Source organism: Heterodontus francisci, chromosome 11, assembly GCF_036365525.1.
Source record: "Heterodontus francisci isolate sHetFra1 chromosome 11, sHetFra1.hap1, whole genome shotgun sequence".
NCBI classification, from domain to species: Eukaryota; Metazoa; Chordata; class Chondrichthyes; order Heterodontiformes; family Heterodontidae; genus Heterodontus; species Heterodontus francisci.
In genome coordinates, this window is record NC_090381.1 from 25986575 (window position 1) to 26013311 (window position 26737).

The following is a 26737-nucleotide window of genomic DNA, read 5'->3' on the forward strand; positions in this document are numbered from 1 at the left end:
GGCGAGTTGCTTGTTAACTCAATTAAGAGGCCAATTAAGGCCATCGATCAAAGACCAACTGGAATTTTCCGGTCAGCCTGCGAGACCTCCACGGTGTCGGGATCCCGGCAAAGGCCTGGAGGCGGCCTCCCGGCGGCAGAACGGAGGGCGGGGGACGAGGGAGGTGGGTGCAGTGGAGCCAATGCGCCAGGACCACTTTGAGGTACTCTCACCACCCCCCCCCCCCACTCCTAAAGCCACCATCCCTACCTGGCAACAGCTACAGCCACAAGCCGCCCTGGGGAGGGGCTCCCCTTCCACAACAGCAGTCCAGCAGCTGTGACCATTTCTTTTCTTCAGTTTTGTAAAATGTGCTGAGAGGGCACCTCAGGATGCAGACGCTCTCTATCTCTCCCTTACCTGCAATGACAGGCTGCAGCTCCTTCAGTACCCTTCAGCTACAAGAGCCCGGCATACTTAATTGGATGAGAAGTGCACACTCTGACCATTAATTGGCCAATCCTTCCAAAATCATGTCAACTGACTGTTGCCGACTTGGTGTGGGGTTGGATACCAGATTTAATCCTGGTGTCAGGTTTCCGACTCCAAATGGAAAATCCTACCCATCACCTCTACGTCTACCCTATCGAACCGTAATTTTAAAGACCTATGTCAGCTCACCCTTCAGCCTTCTCTTTTCGAGAGAAGAGAACCCCAGCCTGTTCAGTCTTTTGATTGACCATCTGCCCTCTCTTGTTGAGTAACTTGTCCAATAACTTATACAAGATGTCAAAAATCTAACTCAGTATTCTAAAAAGAGATAGCGAAGGGTGTGTGAAAGAGTCTGTATGAGGCCGTTGCCGACAAGTACTCACTCCTTCCTTTCAGTACTCTGAAAGTTACTCTCTTATCCATTCCTTGGGCTGCTATTTTAGCAGATATGTTAACCCATTTAAAATAAATGGCTTAGCACCTTTGTGAGGTAATGAGTGCTGGTTTGTCAATCCAGTATCAACCACAGTAATTTGAGGCTTGTGTTTGGAAATTTTGGGGCCACGGTTTCAGGTTTTCACTTTTTCTCATTTCTTTCCTCTGTTTTCCTTTATTGATGTGGACTTGTTAAACATTTATTGTAAGAAATGCTGGGAGCACAGAATTTACATTACCTTCTCGACAGGCGGCGCAGTGGTTAGCACTGCAGCCTCGCAGCTCCAAGGACCCGGGTTCGATTCTGGGTACTGCCTGTGCGGAGTTTGCAAGTTCTCTTTGTGACCGTGTGTGTTTTCGCCGGGTGCACCAGTTTCCTCCCACAACCAAAGACTTGTAGGTGATAGGTAAATTGGCCGTTGTAAATTGCCCCTAGTGTCGGTAGGGAATATGGGATTACTGTAGCGTTAGTATAAATGGGTGGTTATTGGTTGGCACAGACTCAGTGAGCCAAAGGGCCTGTTTCAGTGCTGTATCTCTAAATAAAATAATAAGCAGTGAATCAACCATACATGGGCTGTTTTGTGGCCAGTGACACATTACACTTTGCTGTTGGTGTCACTATCTCAAATAGACCACATAGGAATGCAAGAAAGTGTAGAATAGCAGAGCACCTTCCAGTGACTAAAAACTCCATAATTGGCCTCAAATATAGAAAGAAATTATTTCTATCCTATCGTTTACAACCTCAGGACATCCCAAAGCACTTTAGCAGCAATGAAATATTTTTGAAGTATAATCACTGTTGTAATGCAGGAAAACACACAATTTGCACACAGCAAGTTCTCGCAAACAGTAGAGATAAATGAGCAGATAATCTGTTTCAGTGATGTTGGTTGAGGGATAAATATTGGCTTGGGTACCAGGGAGAGCTCCCCTGCTCTCCTACAAAGAGCAACGCAGGATCTTTTATGTTTACCTGAGAGGGCAGATATTGCATTCACATTTCATCTGAAAGACGGCACCTCTGACAGTGCAGCACTCCCTCAGGACTGCACTGGAATGTTACTCAAACCCACAAACATCTGAATGAGAAGTGAAAGTGCTACCACTGAGCCACATCTGACACCAAACATACTCCCCCAATGACCCGAAACATTAACTCTGCTTCTCTTTTCACAGATGCTGCCAGACCTGCTGAGTGGTTCCAGCATTTCTTGTTTTTATTTCAGATTTCCAGCATCCGCAGTATTTTGATTTTATACTCCCCCACATTGCCTGCTTTCCCTTCTGTTTTATTAGTTTAACTCATTCATGGGATGTGGGCATTGCTGGCTAGGCCAGCATGTGTTGCCCATCACACATTGCTCATGAGAAGATGGTGGTGAGCCGCCTTGTTGAACCGCTGTAGTCCATGTGGTGTAGGTACACCAACAGTATTGTTAGGAAGGGAATTACAGGATTTTGACCCAGCCACAGTGAAGGAACGGTGATATAGTTCCAAGTCAGGATGGTGTGTGGCTTGGAGGGGAATTGGCAGGTGGTGGTGTGAATACATCTGATGCCCTTGTTCTTCTACATGCTAGAGATTACTGGTTTGGAAGGTGCTTTCAAAGGACCCTTGGCGAGTTGCTTCAGTGCATTGTGTAGATGGTACACTCTGTGCCAGTGGTGGAGGGAGTGAATGTTGTAGGTGATGATGGAGTGCTGATCAAGCAGGCTGCTTTTGCCTGGATGGTGTCGAGCCTCTTGAGTGTTGTTGGAGCTGCATTCATCCAGGCAAGTGGAGAGTATTCCATCACACTCCAGACTTGTGCTTTGGAGATCGTGGACACCATCTTCACTGCCAAATGTGTAAACTGCTTCAATCGAAAACAGAGGGCTGTATATATGGTGCCACCAGGATCCCTCTGTGGGCCACAGATTGCCCACAGAGGAGGGTTCCCCCACAAGCCTGCAGGAAGACCACCTTGCTTTACCAGGCAACCTTCCCGCTTGGCGGAATCCCTCCCACTGCTGGTAAAATACCAGTGGCAGTGGGAAGAGGTCCATAAGTGGCCATTAATTGGCTATTTAAGGGCCTCAGCTGGTCTCTGGGTGGGTAGGCCTTCCCCGCCCCGGACTAAATTCCAAAGCATCGGGAAGGCAATGGGCACTCCGTCCTCTGTTTTCCCACACTATTTGATGCACCCCCCGCAACTCCATTCCTGTCCCTTGGGGCCCATAAAATTTGGCCCACCATGTCCACCTTTCGTTTTCTTAGCTTGAGCCCATCTCCTCTTACTTGAGAATTTGTGGCAATCTTATATTCTTGGGGTTTAATGTATCTAATCCCTTAAGAATCATGAAAAGTTTGATTAGCCCCAATACATTAAGGATGCATTCGGTATTTTTGGAAAGTTGGAGCCTTAACTTTCACTGTGGTATGTGCTGAGCTAAAGTAACTTCAGCTAGGGTGAGAGCACAGGCTTTGCAATTGGCCTCAGTGCCTCTGGCTTGAAAGGGTGTGCTAGGTAGCTGCCGGGAAATCAGTGAGAATTTCCATTCTTGATCAATATCCATTGATACCTGCTGGAAACAGGAAGCAGTTTGATGCCATAAGACTCAATACGGCAAGTCTGGCTGTGTGACATTAAACTGACAAGTAGTGAATGAAGTGTGAGGAATGTGAAGTGATTCATTTTGGTAGGAAGAACATGGAGAGACAATGTAAAAAGAGAAGAGAAGGCTGAGAGGAGTTTTGATAGACGTTTTCAAGATCATGAGGGGTCCTTGTCAGAGTAGATAAGGAGAAACTGTTCCCACTCATGGAAGGATCGAGAACAAGAAGGCGCAGATTTAAGGTAAATAGCAAAAGAAGCAATGACAACAGAAGGAAAAACTTTTTCACACAGTAAATGGTTAGGATCTGGAATGCACTGCCAGAGAGTGTGGTGGAGGCAGGTTCAGTGAGTGTTTAGGATCTGGAATGCACTGCCAGAGAGTGTGGTGGAGGCAGGTTCAGTGAGTGTTTAGGATCTGGAATGCACTGCCAGAGAGTGTGGTGGAGGCAGGTTCAGTGAGTGTTTAGGATCTGGAATGCACTGCCAGAGAGTGTGGTGGAGGCAGGTTCAGTGAGTGTTTAGGATCTGGAATGCACTGCCAGAGAGTGTGGTGGAGGCAGGTTCAGTGAGTGTTCAGGATCTGGAATGCACTGCCAGAGAGTGTGGTGGAGGCAGGTTCAGTGAGTGTTTAGGATCTGGAATGCACTGCCAGAGAGTGTGGTGGAGGCAGGTTCAGTGAGTGTTTAGGATCTGGAATGCACTGCCAGAGAGTGTGGTGGAGGCAGGTTCAGTGAGTGTTTCGGATCTGGAATGCACTGCCAGAGAGTGTGGTGGAGGCAGGTTCAGTGAGTGTTTAGGATCTGGAATGCACTGCCAGAGAGTGTGGTGGAGGCAGGTTCAGTGAGTGTTTAGGATCTGGAATGCACTGCCAGAGAGTGTGGTGGAGGCAGGTTCAGTGAGTGTTTAGGATCTGGAATGCACTGCCAGAGAGTGTGGTGGAGGCAGGTTCAGTGAGTATTTAGGATCTGGAATGCACTGCCAGAGAGTGTGGTGGAGGCAGGTTCAGTGAGTGTTTAGGATCTGGAATGCACTGCCAGAGAGTGTGGTGGAGGCAGGTTCAGTGAGTGTTTAGGATCTGGAATGCACTGCCAGAGAGTGTGGTGGAGGCAGGTTCAGTGAGTGTTTAGGATCTGGAATGCACTGCCAGAGAGTGTGGTGGAGGCAGGTTCAGTGAGTGTTTAGGATCTGGAATGCACTGCCAGAGAGTGTGGTGGAGGCAGGTTCAGTGAGTGTTTAGGATCTGGAATGCACTGCCAGAGAGTGTGGTGGAGGCAGGTTCAGTGAGTATTTAGGATCTGGAATGCACTGCCAGAGAGTGTGGTGGAGGCAGGTTCAGTGAGTGTTTAGGATCTGGAATGCACTGCCAGAGAGTGTGGTGGAGGCAGGTTCAGTGAGTATTTAGGATCTGGAATGCACTGCCAGAGAGTGTGGTGGAGGCAGGTTCAGTGAGTGTTTAGGATCTGGAATGCACTGCCAGAGAGTGTGGTGGAGGCAGGTTCAGTGTGTGTTTAGGATCTGGAATGCACTGTCTGAGAGTGTGGTGGAGGCAGGTTCAGTGAGTGTTTAGGATCTGGAATGCACTGCCAGAGAGTGTGGTGGAGGCAGGTTCAGTGAGTGTTTGGGATCTGGAATGCACTGCCAGAGAGTGTGGTGGAGGCAGGTTCAGTGAGTGTTTAGGATCTGGAATGCACTGCCAGAGACTGTGGTGGAGGCAGGTTCAGTGAGTATTTAGGATCTGGAATGCACTGCCAGAGAGTGTGGTGGAGGCAGGTTCAGTGAGTGTTTAGGATCTGGAATGCACTGCCAGAGAGTGTGGTGGAGGCAGGTTCAGTGAGTGTTTAGGATCTGGAATGCACTGCCAGAGAGTGTGGTGGAGGCAGGTTCAGTGAGTGTTTAGGATCTGGAATGCACTGCCAGAGAGTGTGGTGGAGGCAGGTTCAGTGAGTGTTTAGGATCTGGAATGCACTGCCAGAGAGTGTGGTGGAGGCAGGTTCAGTGAGTGTTTAGGATCTGGAATGCACTGCCAGAGAGTGTGGTGGAGGCAGGTTCAATCGAGGCATTCAAAATGGAATGAGACTGTTATCTGAAAAGGAAGATTGTACAGGGTTATGGGGAGAAGGCAGGGGAATGGCACTAAGTGAATTGATCATTTGGAAAGCTGGTGCAGATGTGATCGGCCGACTGGCCTCCTTCTTTGCTGTAACAATTCTGTGATTCTGCGATTTGTGATTTTGGTCTTGTTTTGTGCGCAGGATGTGAAAATAGCGCAAACACCTTACCACGCCCTGACACCTGACGAGCGAGAAATCTATAACGCCCGGCGCCATCTGCTCAATTTTCTGAGCAAACTGTTTCAGAGGGCCTCCATCGCCAAGGAACGGAAGCGGCTTGATGGCATCATTGAGCAGAACTTACGAAGTAAGGAGAGACATGACTGCAGCTTTGCCTCTTATATTGTACACGAGTTTTGGCTTATATTCTGCTCATCTGTGTTTGCCACCCGGGGAGTCAGGCTGGTGCCAACGAATGCCAGCCTGAGGCTCCTCAGAGAAACCACAAGGGTATACTTGGGGTCTGAGTTAGGGTCTGATCCGGCTGTGACCAGGGCCCCACTGAAGCTCACTGGCAGGTGGGTGTTCTTAAGGAGTTTGGAAGGCTCTGGACTCTGCACTGCAATGCCTAGCTAACTTGGAGACAGCAACTAGGGATGGAAGCCCTGGTTTTAACCCAATACCCCACTCCCAGTGGGAAAGGGGTGGATTCAGGTTGGGAGTCCACCATTGACGGTTGGTTGACTGCCTAACAGAATGGAAGGCATTACTGGGCTGGTGTTCAGATTAAGTTTCTAGAAAGAGTACTGGCCTTCAGTACCAGATCACCCTTCTTTGCTGGGGATTAGAATCATGTCCTGGAGACACACATCTCTCAATGTTTCAGGATGAAGCTATGGTTCAAATCCACAAAAAGAGCATTGTCCCCTAATGAGCCCAGTTGTCCACTGATGGCAGCTCTTAAGGTGGTTTCGTTGGGTTTCCCAGCACATACAACAGATGTGTTGAGAGGTCCAAGCACAATCAAAAAAAAAAGAACAGGCTGGGTTTCCCTCTCGTAAGGAATGTGTAAGGGAGGAGACCCACTTCACTAATTTCAAGAATGTTTTTGACCTGGTGCCAGAATCGAGGGGAATACAAGGATGAGTTTTGGATTTTATCCAGATACATCTTGCAGTCCAAGATCCAGAGAGACTCCCCGAGTTTAACGCTCACAAAAGGTGGTGGATGGGTGAGGCAAGTTTGCCCATATATTTCAAGCTGTCTCTTTATAAGTGCTATGTTGATGACATCGTAAGGAGACAACTTTGTAATGTGGGATCCAAGCACTTATAAAAGAACCGGGCAATTTGTGTACCATGGTAAACAATGGATTATTCAGTGGGATATGCTGGTGATAGGTAACCACAGCTGCTCTGCACAGCTCCTGGAGGCACATCAAAATTGTTAGTTCGAAGATACAAGGGGTATTTGTCCAATGGTTGATGTAGAATCATGGAATCATACAGCTGGAGACCATTCGGCCCACTGTGTGCATGCTAGCTCTTTGGGAGCGCTATCTAATGAGTCCCACACTCTTGCTCTTTCCTTATATCCTTGAGATTACTTTTCCTCTTCAAGCATATAGGATCATAGGATCATGGGAAATAGGAGCAGGAGGAGGCCATTCGAGACAGCTCCGTCATTCAAACAGATCATGGTCAATCAAATACTTCTACGCCACTTTTCCCCACTATCTCCATATCTCTCGATGTCATTAGTATCCAGAAATTATCGATTTCTGTTTTGAACATGCTCAGTGATTGAGCTTCTACAGCCCTCTGGGGCAGAGAATTCCACAGATTCACCACCCTCTGAGTAAAGAAATTCCTGCTCATCTCAATCTTAAATGGCCTGTACCTTATTCTGAGACTGTGTCCCCTGGTTCTAGACTCACCTGCCATGGCCTGTAAGAAATTTGTAAGTTTCAATGAGATCACCTTTCATTCTTCAAAACTCTGGAGAATACAGGCCCAGTTTCTGCAATCTCGCCTCATTAGACAATCCCGCCATCCCAGGGATTAGTCTGGTGAACCTCTGTTGCACACCCTCTATGGCAAGTATATCCTTCCTGAGAGAAGGAGACCAAAACTGTACACAATACTCCAGGTGCAGTCTCACCAAGGCTTTATACAATTGAAGCAATACAACTTTACTCCTGTACTCAAATTCCCTTGCAATGAAGGCCAACATACTATTTGCCTTCTTAATTGCTTGCTGCACCTGCATACTAGCTTTTAGTGACTCATGAACAAGGACACACAGGTCTCTTTGGACATCAACACTTCCCAACCTCTCACCATTTAAACATAGAAACATAGAAAATAGGAGCAGGAGTAGGCCCTTCGGCCCAGCACCGCCATTAGAAAAGATTGTGGCTGATCATCCAATTCAGAACCCTGTTCCCGCTTTTTCCCCATATTCCTTGATCCCTTTGGCATTAAGAAATATATCTATCTCCTTCTTGAATATATTTAATGACTTGGCCGCCACTGCCTTCTGCGGAAGAGAATTCCATAGGTTCACCACCCTCTGAGCGAAGAAATTTCTCCTCATCTCAGTTCTAAATGGCATACCCTGTATCCTGAGACTCTGACCCCTGGTTCTGGACTCCCCAGCCATGTGAACATCCTTCCTGCATCTAGCCTGTGTAGTCCTGTTAGAATTTTATAGGTTTCATTGAGATCTCCTCTCATTCTTCTAAACTCTAATGAATATAGGCCAAGTCGACCCAATCTCTCCTCATACGCCAATCCTGCCATCCCAGGAATCAGTCTAGTAAATCTTCTTTGTACTCCCTCCATGGCAAGAACATCCTTCCTCAGATAAGGAAACCAAAACTGCACACAATACTCCAGATGTCGTCTCACCAAGGCCCTGTATAACTGCAGTAAGACATCCTTGCTCCTGTACTCAAATCCTCTTGCAATGAAGGCCAACATACCATTCGCCATTCTAACTGCTTGCTGCACCTGAGTGCTTGCTTTCAGCGACTGGTGTACAAGGACACCCAGGTCTCGTTGCACCTCCCCCTTTCCCAATCTATCACCAGATAATAATCTGCCTTTCTGTTTTTACAACCAAAGTGGATAACCTCACATTTATCCACGTTATACTGCATCTGCCATGCATTTGCCCAATCACCCACCTTGTCCAAATCACTTTGGAGCCTCTTTGCATCCTCCAGACAGCTCACTTTACCCCCCAGCTTTATGTCGTCTACAAACTTGGAAATGTTACATTTAGTTCCCTCACCCAAGTCATTAATATATATTGTGAATAGCTGGGGCCCAAGCACTGATCCCTGCGGTACCCCGCTAGTCACTGCCTGCCACCCAGAAAAAGACCCATTTATTCCTACTTTCTGTTTCCTGTCTGTCAATCAATTCTCAATCCATGCCAGTATATTACCCCCAATCCCATGTGCTTTAATTTTGCTCACTAACCTCTTATGTATTTAAGAAATACTTTGCCTTTCTGTTTTTTTTTACCAAAGTGTATCACTTCACACTTATTCACATTATATTTCACCTGCCATGTTCTTGCCCATTCACTTAGCCTGTCCAAATCCCCTTTAAACCTCCTTGCATTCTCCTCACAACTTACATTCCCACCTAGTTAGTGTCATTAGCAAATTTGGAAATGTTACAATTGGTCCCCACATCCAAATCATTTATATAGGATGTGAACAACTGTGGCCCCACATTGATCCTTGTGGTACCCCACTAGTAACAGCCTGCCATCCTGAGAATGACCCATTTATTCTTACTCTCTGTTTTCTGTCTGTTAACCAATTCTCAATCCATACCAGTATCTAACCCCTAATCCCATATGCTCGAATTATGTTTCCTAACCTCATGTGTGGGACTTTATCAGAAGTCTTCTGAAAATCCATGGACACCACATCCACTGGTTCTCCTTTATCTATGCTACAAGTAACATCCTCAAAAAAACTCCAACAGGTTTGTCAAACATGATATATTCAATTTCCTTTTGCGATTTATTACTGAATCTGCTTTCAACACCAAAATCAGGCTCAATACTCACTGCAGAAGAAAGTTCTCCTCATCACCCCTCAGGTTCTTTGGCCAATTTTCTTAAATCTGAGTCCTCTGGTTACTGACCCTCCTGTCAACAGAGATAGTTTCTCCTGGTTTATTTTGTCAAAATCTTTCATGATTGTAAATATGTCAATTAAATATCCCCTTAATCTTCTCTGCTTGAAGGAGAGCAAACCCAGCTTCTCCAGTTTTTTCACATAACTGAAGTTTGTCATCTCTGCTACTGTTCTTGTAAATCTCTCCAATGTTCTCTTTGAGGCTTTGACATCCTTCCGAAAATGTGGTGCCCAGAAATGGACACAACGCTCCAGCTGGGTCCTAACTACTGATTTATAATGGTTTAGCATTATTATTACTTGATTTTTTTCATGAATGTGGGTTACAGCTGGGGTGCAGTTCTTTGAGACGCGCTGAAGAGGAATGAAAGGCCACTTTCAATAACAGTAACGTCAGTACGTCAGTAAGCCTGCAGCCAAATATTGCCACTGCTTGGTTGGACTTCCTACACATGCATAGAAGAAGCGTCCACCAGCACAGGTGTGAGATTCAGACCAGAAGAACATAGGAACCAGAGTAGGTCATTCAGCTCCTCAAGCCCATTCCGCCATTCAATGAGATCATGACTGAACTGTATCTTAACTTCATCCACTGTCTTGGTTCCATATCCTTTCCCTCTATCTTCATCTCTATCTCTCTCCATATATTATATATATTTATTATCTATCTATCTCTCCTTGTTTACTTCAGTTAACCACAGAAGTAAACCGAATGTGATTTGCCACTGAATTGATAACTCCAAAATTAAGAACATACAAAATGAACTGGTCGTTTCCCTTCTTCCACCAACAAGTGAATGAACACTTGAAAAGGAAACATTTATAGGGCTATGGGGAGAGAGCAAGGAAGTGGGACCAATTGTTTACCTCTTTCAGGTGAAACGACATAGGCACACTCATGAAAATGGCCCCTTTCTGTACCTTAAGATTCGATGAAGTCTGCAATAGGACTTAGTGGTTTTGATGAGCTTTCGTTTTTTTTCTTTGCTGGTGTCTCTCTGTGCTACATATAACCACCTGCTTCATTACAGGGCAGGCACAAGGGATTTGGTGCATTTCTGACTAGTAGAGGCTTTTTCTTTTGCAATGTGAGGATATTTTGTTAGTCCATTAGGCAGGAGATTGTTTTTCTATTAGGGTCTTCTCATTCATCAGTGTCTCGATCATTGAATGGCTGTAACTTCTGATTGTCTGCTCACAATTACAAGCAGACAGACATGCTGACATCCACCACTATTCTCTTACTCGGCTGGGATGCTTCTCTCATAATTGACCTGGAGCATTTTGAATTCCCGATTTAGTTTTCATCCAGATGCGTGTGTTTTTTTATCTCTTTTACTACAGTCCATAATTTTATTGGTGAAAGTGTTAAAATTTCCCTTCACAATGCAGCAGGGAGATACGTTTGTGGGAGATGCAACATCTTATTCACTTGACATGGTTTTTCTCTTATGATGGGCAGAATAGAGGGGGCTGTGGGGTGGGAAAATTGTCCCCCTCTTCCTGGAAGTATCTCTGCATAAAAAAACACACTTGCAAAGTGGTTAGCGAGTGATCATATTTGGCCGCCATGGACGCCATTTGGCCCATCTTGCCTGTGCCACCTTTGCTAGAACAATCCAAACTGAGTTCCGCTGTGCAGCCCTTTTTCCCTACAGCCCTGTTTCTTCCTCTGCTTCCAATATTTATCCAATTTTCCCTGAAATTATCCAATGGTTTCTGCCTAAACTACAATGGGTTAACAATGAACTACAGAAAGAAATAGCTTATAATTCACATCTCACTCCCTTAGTGAAAATTATAAATTGATGATCAGAGATAATATTAGTTTCCATTTTACACCATCAAAACCCTTCATCATTTATCAAAGACTTCTAGTGAATCTTCCCTTTGCCTTAAAAAATATTCCCAGTATCTCAAGTCTCACCTCATGACGATAGTTTCTCACCCCATGCCATTATCCTGATAAATCTACATTGTGCGCTGTCTCTGGAGTTATAATGTCTTTCTAATAACCTCCATAACGCCGCCTGACTCTGTCCCTACCTCAGCTCAAGTGCTGCCGAAAACCTCATCCATGCCTTTATTACCTTTATACCTGATTATTCCGATGCAATCCTGTTTGTCTCCCACATTCTACCCTCCGTAATCTTGAGGCCATCCGAAACTCTGCTGCCATGCTCTAACTCACACCTAAACCCATTCATCCATCACCCCTGTGCTCGCTGACCTACGTTGGCTCCCGGTTAAACAACACCTCAATTTTAAAATTCTCACCCTTATTTTCAAATCCCTCCATGGCCTCACCTCTCCCTGTCTCTGTAATCTCATCCAGCCGAACAACCCTTCAAGATATCTGCACTCCTCTGATTCTGACCTCTTATGCATCCCTGATTTTAATTGCTGCCCCATTGTTGGCCATGCCTTCAGTTGCCTAGGCCCTAAGCTCTGGAATACCCTCCCAATACCTCTCCACCTCTTGACCTCACTTTCCTCCTTTAAGACACGCCTTAAAACCTACCTCTTTGACCAAGCTTTTGGTCATCTGCCCTCATATCTCCTTACATAGCTCAGAGTTGTATTTTGTTTGTATAATGCTCCTGTGAAATGCCTTGGGACATTTTATTACATTAAAGGTGCTATATAAATATAAGTTGTTGTTGTTACACAGCTCCACCTCAACTTCCAGAGCCATCAAACAAGGGGCTCAAGTGCCAGTCTGCTCTATCACTTGTCTGCAGACTCATGCCTGCACCTTTCCATTATGTTTGTCCGTCATTTCTTGTACACCTCTCCTTCCAGCCTCAGAAAGGTTGCTAATGGGTTGAAATGCCTTCCGAGGCTCTCCAAAGGCTTCCTGTATTTTTGCCTCCCTGCATCGTGACACTCACCTTTAATCATGTCTGCCCCTTGAAAATTTGCTTTGTGCAGTTTTCCTCTCCCACCACTAATCTGCTCTTTAGATCCATCCATGCAACTGAAGTTATTCTAATGAGCTAACATAGGAACTTTCCATTACCTTTTCAACCTGGTCCAACTAAATCCCCACCAATAGCCATTCAAATACAAGATTGCACTGAAATAAGGCAAATCTACCCTTACTCTTCAGCCTCAATTGTTTCCTCATTGCAGAAAACAAGATGAAGGACCAAAGGCCATCATATAGATCACTGCCGAGGTTAATAAATGGTAGGAGGGTAGGTGAGGTAAGTGAGGAAGCAGTGGTTAGGCTTCCTGGGCTCGAGTTTATAAAGCCTGCAGATTGTAGCTGAAATGGTAAATTGAAGGACGTGAGAAGAATCTCAGTTCTGAGGGCCTGGGAAAGAATAAGTTAGTGACAAAAAGATTGTGCAGTGGTTCCTGAGGAGAAAGGGTGTGACTTGAAAGGAGTAAGAGTGGAAAGTTCAGAGGAACACTGACCATAAAAATGCTGATAAAATAGAAAGAGGAAAGGTTCAGGGAGAGAGAGAAAAATGTTGAAGACTGGCAGTGAACAAAGGATCAGCCATCAGTTGGCGGGTGCACTGTGTCTAATCGAGGATGGATAGGCTTGGGCTTTAGTCGAGAGTTGTTAAATAAAAATAGGAGACCGGAGCCTAGCACTGACAGTTTGTGCTTTGGAGAAGTGGAAGATAGGAAACTCCAATTTTAGAGTGTACTTACTTCAGGATTTTGGATTGGCATCAATACCTTTCTGAGCATGTGCTTTTACAGGTCAGGAACCTAGTGACCGATTACAACTTAGTGAATCAGAGGCACTTTCTCTCGCTGAGGTCAGTCGGACTGCAAAGGCCATCTTTGAAAGGAATGCTCAGATTGCCGAGGGGAATTTGCCTTCACCACTAACCTCTGAAAAGAAGAGCAGAGTCCAAGATACAATTCCGAGGTAAGAAGTGTGGGGCAGAAATTGTGAAGGGTTGTAATGCCCAACTTTCCGAAAGAACAAGCATTTCCAAGATCAGTAGCTTCACTTGTGGTCAGACCATGAGCTCCAGTCTTCCAAAGAAGCACCAGGCCAGACAGCAGTTGAAAAACAACATCCTAAAGATCACTGGGCAAGCAGACAGCACCACACTGAGTGAGCAGACAGCACCACACTGAGTGAGCAGACAGCACCACACTGAGTGAGCAGACAGCACCACACTGAGTGAGCAGGGTGACACACAGTGAGCAGACAGCAACACACTGAGTGAGCAGACAGCACCACACTGAGTGAGCAGACAGCACCACACTGAGTGAGCAGGGTGACACACAGTGAGCAGACAGCATCACACTGAGTGAGCAGACAGCACCACACTGAGTGAGCAGGGTGACACACAGTGAGCAGACAGCATCACACTGAGTGAGCAGACAGCACCACACTGAGTGATCAGAGTGACACTGAGTGAGCAGAGAGAGCGACACACTGAGTGAGCAGACAGCACCACACTGAGTGAGCAGACAGCACCACACTGAGTGAGCAGACAGCACGACACTGAGTGATCAGAGTGACACTGAGTGAGCAGAGAGAGCAACACAGTGAGTGAGCAGACAGCACTACACTGAATGAGCAGACAACACCACACTGAATGAGCAGAGTGACACATTGTGAACACAGTGACACACAGTGAGCAGAGAGCAACACACTGAGTGAGCAGACAGGACCACACTGAGTGAGCAGAGTGACACATTGTGAACACAGTGACACACTGAGTGAGCAGATAGCAACACACTGAGTGAGCAGAGTGAGCAGAAGGTGGCACAGTGGCACAGTCATTAGCACCGCAGCCTCACAGCTCCAGCGACCCGGGTTCGATTCTGGATACTACCTGTGTGGAGTTTGCAAGCTCTCCCTGTGACTGTGGGTTTCCGGCGGGTGCTCCAGTTTCCTCCCATAGCCAAAGACTTGCAGGTTGATAGGTAAATTGGCCATTGTAAATTGCCCCTAGTGTAGGTAGGTGGCAGGAGAATGGTAGAGAATGTGAGATTAATGTAGGATTAGTATAAATGGGTGGTTGTTGGTCGGCACAGACTCGGTGGGCCGAAGGGCCTGTTTCAGTGCTGTATCTCTCTATGACTCTAGTGACACATTGTGGATGCAGAGTGACACTTTGTAAACACAGAGTGCTACGCAGAGAGCACATAGAAAATAGGAGTAGGCCCTTCGAGCCTGCTCCACTATGCGTATGATCATGGCTGATCATCCAACTCAGTAGCCTGCTTTCACCCCATACCCTTTAGACCCAAGAGCTATATCTAACTCCTTCTTGAAAACACTGTTCTCTAAGTGCTCTGCTATAAAATCTTTGATAATGGACTCTAGAATTTTCCCCACTACCGTCGTCAGGCTGACTGGTCTATAATTCCCTGCTTTCTCTTTACCTCCCTTTTTAAATAGTGGGGTTACATTAGCTACCCTCCAATCTGTAGGAACTGTTCCAGAGTCTATAGAATCTTGGAAGATGACCACCAATGCATCCATTATTTCTAGGGCCACTTCCTTAAGTACCCTGGGATGCAGACCATCAGGCCCTGGGGATTTATCGGCCTTCAATCCCATCAAATTCCCCAACACCATTTCTCTACTAATACTGATTTCTTTCAGTTCCTCTCTCTCACTAAGCCCTGCGTTCCCCAACATTTCTGGTATGATATTTGTGTCCTCCTTTGTGAAGACAGAACCAAAGTATGCATTTAGTTGGTCAGCCATTTCTTTATTCCCCATAATAAATTCACCTGCTTCTGACTGTAAGGGACCTACATTTGTCTTCACCAATCTTTTTCTCTTCACATACCTACAGAAACATTTACAGTCAGTTTTTATGTTTCCCTCAAGCCTGCTCTCATACTCTATTTTCCCCTTCTTAATCAATCCCTTGGTCCTCCTTTGCTGAATTCTAAACTGCTCCCAATCCTCAGGTCTGTTGTTTTTCATGGTCAATTTATATGCCTCTTCCTTGGATCTAATACTATCTCTAATTTCCCTTGTAAGCCATGGTTTGGCTACCTTTCCCATTTTACTTTTGAGCCAGACAGGGATAAACAATTGTTGCAGTTCATCCATGCGCTCTTTAAATGTTTGCCATTGCCTATCCGCCGTCATCCCTTTAAGTAACGTTTCCCAATCCGTCATGGCCAACTCACGCCTCACACCTTTGTAGTTTCCTTTCCTAAGATTCAGGACCCTGTCTCAGAATCAATTACATCACTCTCCATCTTGATGAAGAATTTTTTTTAATTTTTTTTTAATTTTTAGACATACTGCACTGAAACAGGCCCTTCGGCCCACCGAGTCTGTGCCGACCAACAACCACCCATTTATACTAATCCTACATTAATCCCATATTCTCTGCCAGATCCCCACCATTGTCCTATCACTTACCTACACTAGGGGCAATTTACAATGGCCAATTTACCTATCAACCTGCAAGTCTTTTGGAGGAGGGAGGAAACCGGAGCACCCGGAGGAAACCCATGCAGACACAGGGAGAACTTTCAAACGCCGCACAGGCAGTACCCAGAACTGAACCCGGGTTGCTGGAGCTGTGAGGCTGCGGTGCTAACCACTGTGCCACTGTGCCGCCCGCAGAAAGAACTTGAAGCAGAGAGCCATTCTCTGATTGGCTTGGTGAGATTCGAATCAATGTTTCCAAAGTATTAGTCTGGGGCTCTGGGTTACTAGTCTAGTGCCATTACCCCTATGCCACCACCTCCCCACATTCTATCATATTATGGTCGCTCGTCTCCAAGGGGTCTCGCACCACTAGATTGTCAATTATTCCTCTCTCATTACACAATACCCAGTCTAGGATAGCCTGTTCTCTAGTTGGTTCCTCAACGTATTGGTCCAGAAAACCATCCTGTATACACTCCAAGAATTCCTCCTTTACGGTATTGTGCCTAATTTGATTTGCCCAATCTATATGCAGATTAAACGCACCCATAATTACAGATGTTCCTTTATCGCATGCGTCTCTAATTTCCTGTTTAATGCCATTCCCAACATCACCACCACAGTTTGGGGGTCTATATACAACCCCCACTAACGTTTTTTGCCCCTTAGTGTTTCTCAGCTCTACCCATACAGATTCCACATCGTCAGAGCTAATATCTTTCCTCACTACTGCGTTAATTTCCTCTTTAACCAGCAATGCAACTCCACCACCTTTTGCTTTTTGTCTGTCCTTCCTAAATACTGAATATCCCTGGATGTTCATTTCCCATCCCTGGTCACCTTGCAGCCATGTCTCCGTAATCCCGACTATATCCATACCCGTTTACATCTATTTGCTCAATTAATTCATCCACTTTATTGCGAATGCTCCACGCATTAAGGCACAAAGCCTTAAGGCTTGTCTTTTTAACATTACTTGTCCTCTTCCCAATATTTTTCACTGTGGCCCTGTTTGATTCTGGCCCTTGATTTCTCTGCCTATCACTTTTCTTATTCCCCCCACTGTCTTTTGTTCTTGGCATTGATCCCCCCTCCTCTGACTCCTTGCAAAGGTTCCCATCCCCCTGCCATTTTAGTTTAAACCCTCCCCAACCACTCTAGCAAATACTCCCCCGAGGACATCAGTCCCGGTCCTTCCCAGGTGTAACCCGTCCAGTTTGTACTGGTCCCACCTCCCCCAGAACCGGTCCCAATGCCCCAGGAATCTAAAACTCTCCCCCTCACACCATCTCTTCAGCCACCTATTAATCCAACATATCCTGCTATTTCTACTCTGACTAGCACGTGGCACTGGTAGTAATCCTGAGATCACTACCTTTGAGGTCCTACTTTTCAACTTACTTCCTAGCTCCCCATATTCTGCTTTTAGGAACTCATCCTTTTTTTTACCTATGTCGTTTGTACCAATGTGTATCACGACCACTGGCTGTTCACCCTCCCCCTTCAGAATGTCCTGTAACCGTTATGAGACATTCTTGACCCTAGTACCGGGGAGGCAACATACCATCCTGGAGTCTCTTTTGCAGCCACAGAAACGCCTATCTATTCCCCTTACAATTGAATCCCCTCTAACTATTGCATTCCCACACTTTTTACTCCTCCCCTGTGCAACAGAGCCAACCGTGGTGCAATGAATTGGGCTGTTGCTGCTTTCCCCTGAGAGGCCATTTCCCCCAACAGCATCCAAAGCAGTATATCTGTTTTGCGGGGGAATAGCCACAGGAGATTCCTGCACTGCCTGCCTAGTCCTCTTGCTCTGCCTGGTGGTCACCCATTCCCTTCCTGCCTGTGGAGTCTGACCCTGCGGTGTGACCACCTCTCTATACGTGCTATCCACGATACTCTCCGCCTCGTGGATGCTCCACAGTGTCCCCGGCTGCCGCTCCAGCTCAGAAACCCAGGCTTCCTGGAGCTGCAGCTGAATACATTTCCTACACACATGCTGGTCCCGGGCACTGGAATTGTTCCCGGCTTTCGACATGGAGCACGAGGAGCACACCACGGCTTTGAGCTCTCCTGCCATGACTTAACCCTTTAAATTAAATTAAACCTTCTGGAAGATCTTAATGTCCAATAATATCAGTTACTCTAGGGCCCTTCTTCCCTGGTCCTCATTACTACAGAACTCCCTTAAAAAAACACTACTTACTATATATGAAATAACTTTTAAAGTTTTCTTACCTGAGATAGTTACCCAGCTATTTAGAGCTAATCCCTAACAGCAGTGTCTCACCAACCAATCACCTTGCAGTTCTCCTGTGACATCACTGTTGGCTTTTCACTGAGTGAGAGTGAAACACTGAGAGAAATTGACACACAGAGTGAGACACTGAGAGAGAGTGACACACTAAGAGAAAGTGATACACTGAGTGAGAGAGACAGAGTGTCACCCTGAGTGAGAGAGTGACACACTGAGAGAGGGAGAGTGACACAGAGTGAGGGTGACAGATACACGGAGTGAGAGAGACACTGAGAGAGTGACACGCTGAGTGAGAGAGAGTGACACACAGAGAGAGTGACACACAGAGAGTGACACACTGACAGTGACATGCAGAGTGACAGAGAGTGACACGCTGAGTGAGAGAGACACACAGACTGAATGAGAGTGACACACTGAGTGAGAAAGTAACACACTGAGTGTGAGAGAAAATGATACACTGAGTGAGGGAGAGCGACACATTAAGAGAGAGTGATACACTGAGGGAGAGGGAGTAACACACTGAGAGTGACACAGTGAGAGAGAGATAGAGAGTGACACAGTGAGAGAGTGACACACTGAGTGAGGGAGAGTGACAGGCTGAGTGAGGGAGAGTGACAGGCTGAGTGAGAGAGAATGATACACTGAGTGAGGGAGAGTGACACATTGAGGGAGAGTGACACACTGAGTGAGAGAGAGTGACACGCTGAGTGAGAGATAGTGACACGCTGAGTGAGAGAGAGCGACACGCTGAGTGAGAGAGAGTGATATGCCTAGTGAGAGAGAATGATACACTGAGTGAGGGAGAGTGACACACTGAGTGAGGGAGAGTGACACACTGAGTGAGGGAGAGTGACACACTGAGTGAGGAAGAGTGACACACTGAGTGAGGAAGAGTGATACGCCTAGTGAGAGAGAGTGACACACCGAGTGAGGAAGAGTGACATACTGAGTGAGAGAGAGTGATACGCCTAGTGAGAGAGAGTGACACACTGAGTGAGAGAGGGTGACACACAGAGTGAGAGTGACACACGGAGAGAGAGTGACACGCTGAATGAGAGAGAGTGACACGCTGAATGAGAGAGAGTGACACACCGAGTGAGGGAGACTGACACACCGAGTGAGGGAGACTGACACACCAAGTGAGGGAGACTGACACACCGAGTGAGGGAGAGTGACACACTGAGTGAGGGAGAGTGACACGCCTAGTGAGAGAGAATGATACACTGAGTGAGGGAGAGTGACACGCTGAATGAGAGAGAGTGACACGCTGAATGAGAGAGTGTGACACACTGAGTGAGGGAGAGTGACACACTGAGTGAGGGAGAGTGACACACTGAGTGAGGGAGAGTGACACGCCTAGTGAGAGAGAATGATACACTGAGTGAGGGAGAGTGACACGCTGAATGAGAGAGTGACACGCTGAATGAGAGAGTGTGACACGCTGAGTCAGGGAGAGTGACAGGCTGAGTGAGGGAGAGTGACAGGCTGAGTGAGGGAGAGTGACAGGCTGAGTGAGAGAGAGTGACAGGCTGAGTGAGAGAGAGCGACAGGCTGAGTGAGAGAGAGCGACACGCTGAGTGAGAGAGCGACACGCTGAGTGAGAGAGAGCGACACGCTGAGTGAGAGAGAGCGACACGCTGAGTGAGAGAGAGCGACACGCTGAGTGAGAGAGAGCGACACGCTGAGTGAGAGAGAGCGACACCCTGAGTGAGGGTGAGACACTGAGTGAGGGAGAGTGACAGGCTGAGTGAGGGAGAGCGACAGGCTGAGTGAGGGAGAGCGACAGGCTGAGTGAGGGAGAGCGACAGGCTGAGTGAGAGAGAATGATAGGCTGAGTGAGGGAGAGTGACACATTGAGGGAGAGTGACACATTGAGGGAGAGTGACACACTGAGTGGGAGAGTGACACACTGAGTGAGAGAGAGTGACACGCTGAGTGAGAGAGAGTGACATGCTGAGTGAGAGAGAGTGACATGCTGAGTGAGAGAGAGTGACATGCTGAGTGAGAGAGAGTGATACGCCTAGTGAGAGAGAATGATACACTGAGTGAGGGAGAGTGACACACTGAGTGAGGGAGAGTGACACACTGAGTGAGGAAGAGTGATACGCCTAGTGAGAGAGAATGATACACTGAGTGAGGGAGAGTGACACGCTGAATGAGAGAGAGTGACACGCTGAATGAGAGAGAGTGACACGCTGAATGAGAGAGTGTGACACGCTGAGTGAGACAGAGTGACACACAGAGTGAGAAAATACACTGAGCGAGAGAGATTGACAGAGTGAAAGTGACACACGGAGTGAATAAGTAACACGCTGCGTGGGAGAGTGACACGCTAAGTGAGAGAGTGTGACAGGCTGAGTGAGGGAGAGTGATACGCTGAGTGAGAGAGAGTGACACGCTGAGTGAGAGAGAGTGACACGCTGAGTGAGAGAGAGTGACACGCTGAGTGAGAGAGAGTGACACGGAGTGAGAGAGAGTGACACGGAGTGAGAAAGTAACACACTGACTGAGTGAGAACGTGACACGCTGAGTGAGTGAGAAAGTGGCACGCTGAGTGAGAGTGAGTGACAAACGGAGTGGGAAAGTAACACAGAGTGTGAGAGAATGATACACTGAGTGAGTGAGAGTGACACACTGAGTGAGAGAAAGTAACACGCTGAGTGAGAGAGAGTGACACGCTGAGTGAGAGAGTGACACGCTGAGTGAGAGAGTGACACGCTGAGTGAGAGAGAGTGACACGCGAAGTGAGAGAGAGTGACACGCGAAGTGAGAGAGAGTGACACACGAAGTGAGAGAGAGTGACACACGAAGTGAGAGAGAGTGACACGCGAAGTGAGAGAGAGTGACACGCGAAGTGAGAGAGAGTGACACAGAGTGAGAGAGAGTGACACACTGAGTGAGAGAGTAACACACTGAGTGAGGGTGACACACTGAGTAAGAGAAAGAGACACACTGAGTGAAAAATAGCAATACACTGAGAGAGAGTGACACACTGAGAGAGAGTGACACACTGAGAGAGAGTGACACACTGAGTGAGAGTGACACACTGAGTGAGTGAGAGTGACACACTGACTGAGTGAGAGTGACACACTGACTGAGTGAGAGTGACACACTGAGTGTGATAGAGTGACACACGGAGTGAGAGAGACTGACACACTGAGTGAGAGAGAGTGACACACGGAGTGAGTGAGAGTGACACACTGACTGAGTGAGAGTGACACACTGAGTGTGATAGAGTGACACACGGAGTGAGAGAGACTGACACACTGAGTGAGAGAGAGTGACACACGGAGTGAGGGTGACACACTGAGAGAGAGGGACACACTGAGTGAGAGAGAATGATACACTGAGTGAGGGAGTGTGACAAATTGAGAGAGAGTGACACACTCAGAGGGAGAGAGAGTAACACACTGAGAGTGACACAGAGAGAGAGAAAGAGAGTGACACAGAGAGAGGGTGACACACTGAGTGAGAGCGAGTGACACACTGAGTGAAAAAGAGCAATACACTGAGTGAGAGAGAGTGACGCACTGAGTGAGAGTGACTGAGTGAGAAAGTAACACACTGAGTGTGAGAGAGTGACACGCAGACTGAGAGAGAATGACACTGAGAGTGAGAGTGACACACTGAGTGGGGCTGACACACTGACTGACAGTGAGTGACACGCTGAGTGATAGAGAGTGACACACGGAGTGAAAAAGTAACACACTGAGTGTGAGAGGGTGACACATGGAGTGAGTGAGAGCGACACACTGAGTGAAAGAGAGCGACACACTGAGTGAGAGCGACACACTGAGTGAGAGCGACACACTGAGTGAGAGCGACACAGAGAGAGTGACACACTGAGTGAGAGTGACACACTGAGTGAGAGTGACACAGAGAGAGAGAGTGACACACTGAGTGAAAGAGAGTGACACACTGAGTGAGAGTGACACAGAGAGAGAGAGTGACACACTGAGTGAAAGAGAGTGACACACTGAGTGAGAGTGATACACAGAGAGAGAGTGACACACTGAGTGAAAGAGAGTGACACCCTGAGTGAGGGTGAGACACTGAGTAAGAGTGACACACTGAGTGAGAAGGTAACACACTGAGTGTGAGAAAGTAACACGCGGAGTGAGAGGGAGTGACAGGCTGAGTGAGGGAGAGTGACAGGCTGAGTGAGGGAGAGTGACAGGCTGAGTGAGAGAGAATGATAGGCTGAGTGAGGGAGAGTGACACATTGAGGGAGAGTGACACACTGAGTGGGAGAGTAACACACTGAGTGAGGGTGAGACACTGAGTAAGAGTGACACACTGAGTGAGAAGGTAACACACTGAGTGTGAGAAAGTAACACGCGGAGTGAGAGGGAGTGACACACTGAGTGAGAGGGAGTGACACACCGAGTGAGGGAGACTGACACACCGAGTGAGGGAGACTGACACACCGAGTGAGGGAGACTGACACACCGAGTGAGGGAGAGTGACACACCGAGTGAGGGAGAGTGACACGCCTAGTGAGAGAGAATGATACACTGAGTGAGGGAGAGTGACACGCTGAATGAGAGAGAGTGACACGCTGAATGAGAGAGTGTGACACACTGAGTGAGGGAGAGTGACACACTGAGTGAGGGAGAGTGACACGCCTAGTGAGAGAGAATGATACACTGAGTGAGGGAGAGTGACACGCTGAATGAGAGAGTGACACGCTGAATGAGAGAGTGACACGCTGAATGAGAGAGTGTGACACGCTGAGTGAGGGAGAGTGACACACTGAGTGAGGGAGAGTGACAGGCTGAGTGAGGGAGAGTGACAGGCTGAGTGAGAGAGAGCGACAGGCTGAGTGAGAGAGAGCGACACGCTGAGTGAGAGAGAGCGACACGCTGAGTGAGAGAGAGCGACACGCTGAGTGAGAGAGAGCGACACCCTGAGTGAGGGTGAGACACTGAGTGAGGGAGAGTGACAGGCTGAGTGAGGGAGAGTGACAGGCTGAGTGAGGGAGAGTGACAGGCTGAGTGAGAGAGAATGATAGGCTGAGTGAGGGAGAGTGACACATTGAGGGAGAGTGACACACTGAGTGGGAGAGTGACACACTGAGTGGGAGAGTGACACACTGAGTGGGAGAGTGACACTGAGTGAGAGAGAGTGACGCTGAGTGAGAGAGAGTGACGCTGAGTGAGAGAGAGTGACGCTGAGTGAGAGAGAGTGACACGCTGAGTGAGAGAGAGTGACACGCTGAGTGAGAGAGAGTGACACGCTGAGTGAGAGAGAGTGATACGCCTAGTGAGAGAGAATGATACACTGAGTGAGGGAGAGTGACACACTGAGTGAGGGAGAGTGACACGCTGAATGAGAGAGAGTGACACGCTGAATGAGAGAGTGTGACACGCTGAGTGAGAGAGAGTGACACGCTGAGTGAGAGAGAGTGACACGGAGTGAGAGAGAGTGACACGGAGTGAGAAAGTAACACACTGAGTGAGTGAGAACGTGACACGCTGAGTGAGTGAGAAAGTGGCACGCTGAGTGAGACTGACACGCTGAGTGAGAGTGAGTGACAAACGGAGTGGGAAAGTAACACAGAGTGTGAGAGAATGATACACTGAGTGAGTGAGAGTGACACACTGAGTGAGAGAAAGTAACACGCTGAGTGAGAGAGAGTGACACGCTGAGTGAGAGAGAGTGACACGCTGAGTGATAGAGAGTGACACGCGGAGTGAAAAAGTAACACACTGAGTGTGAGAGGGTGACACATGGAGTGAGTGAGAGCGACACACTGAGTGAAAGAGAGCGACACACTGAGTGAGAGCGACACAGAGAGAGTGACACAGAGAGAGAGAGTGACACAGAGAGAGAGAGTGACACACTGAGTGAAAGAGAGTGACACCCTGAGTGAGGGTGAGACACTGAGTAAGAGTGACACACTGAGTGAGAAGGTAACACACTGAGTGTGAGAGGGAGTGACACTGAGTGAGAGGGAGTGACACTGAGTGAGGGAGAGTGACAGGCTGAGTGAGGGAGAGTGACAGGCTGAGTGAGAGAGAATGATAGGCTGAGTGAGGGAGAGTGACACATTGAGGGAGAGTGACACACTGAGTGGGAGAGTGACACACTGACTGAGGGTGAGACACTGAGTAAGAGTGACACACTGAGTGAGAAGGTAACACACTGAGTGTGAGAAAGTAACACGCGGAGTGAGGGAGAGTGACAGGCTGAGTGAGGGAGAGTGACAGGCTGAGTGAGGGAGAGTGACAGGCTGAGTGAGGGAGAGTGACAGGCTGAGTGAGAGAGAATGATAGGCTGAGTGAGGGAGAGTGACACATTGAGGGAGAGTGACACATTGAGGGAGAGTGACACACTGAGTGAGGAAGAGTGACACACTGAGTGAGGAAGAGTGATACGCCTAGTGAGGGAGAGTGACACACCGAGTGAGGAAGAGTGACACACCGAGTGAGGAAGAGTGACACACCGAGTGAGGAAGAGTGACACACCGAGTGAGGGAGAGTGACACACCGAGTGAGGGAGAGTGACACACGGAGTGAGAGAGAGTGACACACGGAGTGAGAGAGACTGACACACGGAGTGAGAGAGAGTGACACACGGAGTGAGAGAGACTGACACACTGAGTGAGAGAGAGTGACACACGGAGTGAGAGAGACTGACACACTGAGTGAGAGTGAGTGACAAACGGAGTGGGAAAGTAACACAGAGTGTGAGAGAATGATACACTGAGTGAGTGAGAGTAACACGCTGCGTGGGAGAGTGACACGCTAAGTGAGAGAGTGTGACAGGCTGAGTGAGGGAGAGTGATACACTGAGTGAGAGAGAATGATACACTGAGTGAGTGAGAGTGACACGCTGAGTGAGAGAGAGTGACACGCTGAGTGAGAGAGAGTGACACGGAGTGAGAGAGAGTGACACGGAGTGAGAAAGTAACACACTGACTGAGTGAGAACGTGACACGCTGAGTGAGTGAGAAAGTGGCACGCTGAGTGAGAGTGACACGCTGAGTGAGAGTGAGTGACAAACGGAGTGGGAAAGTAACACAGAGTGTGAGAGAATGATACACTGAGTGAGTGAGAGTGACACGCTGAGTGAGAGAAAGTAACACGCTGAGTGAGAGAAAGTAACACGCTGAGTGAGAGAAAGTAACACGCTGAGTGAGAGAGAGTGACACGCTGAGTGAGAGAGTGACACGCTGAGTGAGAGAGTGACACGCTGAGTGAGAGAGTGACACGCTGAGTGAGAGAGAGTGACACGCTGAGTGAGAGAGAGTGACACGCTGAGTGAGAGAGAGTGACACGCGAAGTGAGAGAGAGTGACACGCGAAGTGAGAGAGAGTGACACGCGAAGTGAGAGAGAGTGACACAGAGTGAGAGAGAGTCACACACTGAGTGAGAGAGTAACACACTGAGTGAGGGTGACACACTGAGTAAGAGAAAGAGACACACTGAGTGAAAAATAGCAATACACTGAGTGAGAGTGACACACTGAGTGAGTGAGAGTGACACACTGACTGAGTGAGAGTGACACACTGAGTGTGATAGAGTGACACACGGAGTGAGAGAGACTGACACACTGAGTGAGAGAGAGTGACACACGGAGTGAGGGTGACACACTGAGAGAGAGGGACACACTGAGTGAGAGAGAATGATACACTGAGTGAGGGAGCGTGACAAATTGAGAGAGAGTGACACACTCAGAGGGAGAGAGAGTAACACACTGAGAGTGACACAGAGAGAGAGAAAGAGAGTGACACAGAGAGCGAGTGACACACTGAGTCAAAAAGAGCAATACACTGAGTGAGAGAGAGTGACGCACTGAGTGAGAGTGACTGAGTGAGAAAGTAACACACTGAGTGTGAGAGAGTGACACGCAGACTGAGAGAGAATGACACTGAGAGTGAGAGTGACACACTGAGTGGGGCTGACACATTGACTGACAGTGAGTGACACGCTGAGTGATAGAGAGTGACACACGGAGTGAAAAAGTAACACACTGAGTGTGAGAGGGTGACACATGGAGTGAGTGAGAGCGACACACTGAGTGAAAGAGAGCGACACACTGAGTGAGAGCGACACACTGAGTGAGAGCGACACACTGAGTGAGAGCGACACAGAGAGAGAGTGTGACACACTGAGTGAGAGTGACACACTGAGTGAGAGTGACACACTGAGTGAAAGAGAGTGACACACTGAGTGAGAGTGACACACTGAGTGAGAGTGACACACAGAGAGAGAGTGACACACTGAGTGAAAGAGAGTGACACCCTGAGTGAGGGTGAGACACTGAGTAAGAGTGACACACTGAGTGAGAAGGTAACACACTGAGTGTGAGAAAGTAACACGCGGAGTGAGAGAGAGCGACACGCTGAGTGAGAGAGAGTGATACGCCTAGTGAGAGAGAATGATA

General features: G+C 47.7%; 1 protein-coding gene across 3 annotated transcripts in view; it reads left to right on the plus strand.

The window, feature by feature from the left end:
• Positions 1 to 26737, plus strand: part of ankmy1 (ankyrin repeat and MYND domain containing 1) — a 140376-nt gene that overhangs the window by 56790 nt on the left and 56849 nt on the right. For all 3 annotated transcript variants that reach the window (XM_068041357.1, XM_068041358.1, XM_068041359.1), the window contains 2 exons: positions 5762 to 5927; positions 13431 to 13602. In XM_068041357.1, coding sequence (XP_067897458.1) covers positions 5762 to 5927; positions 13431 to 13602 — 338 coding nt within the window. The remainder of the gene's footprint in view (positions 1 to 5761; positions 5928 to 13430; positions 13603 to 26737) is intronic.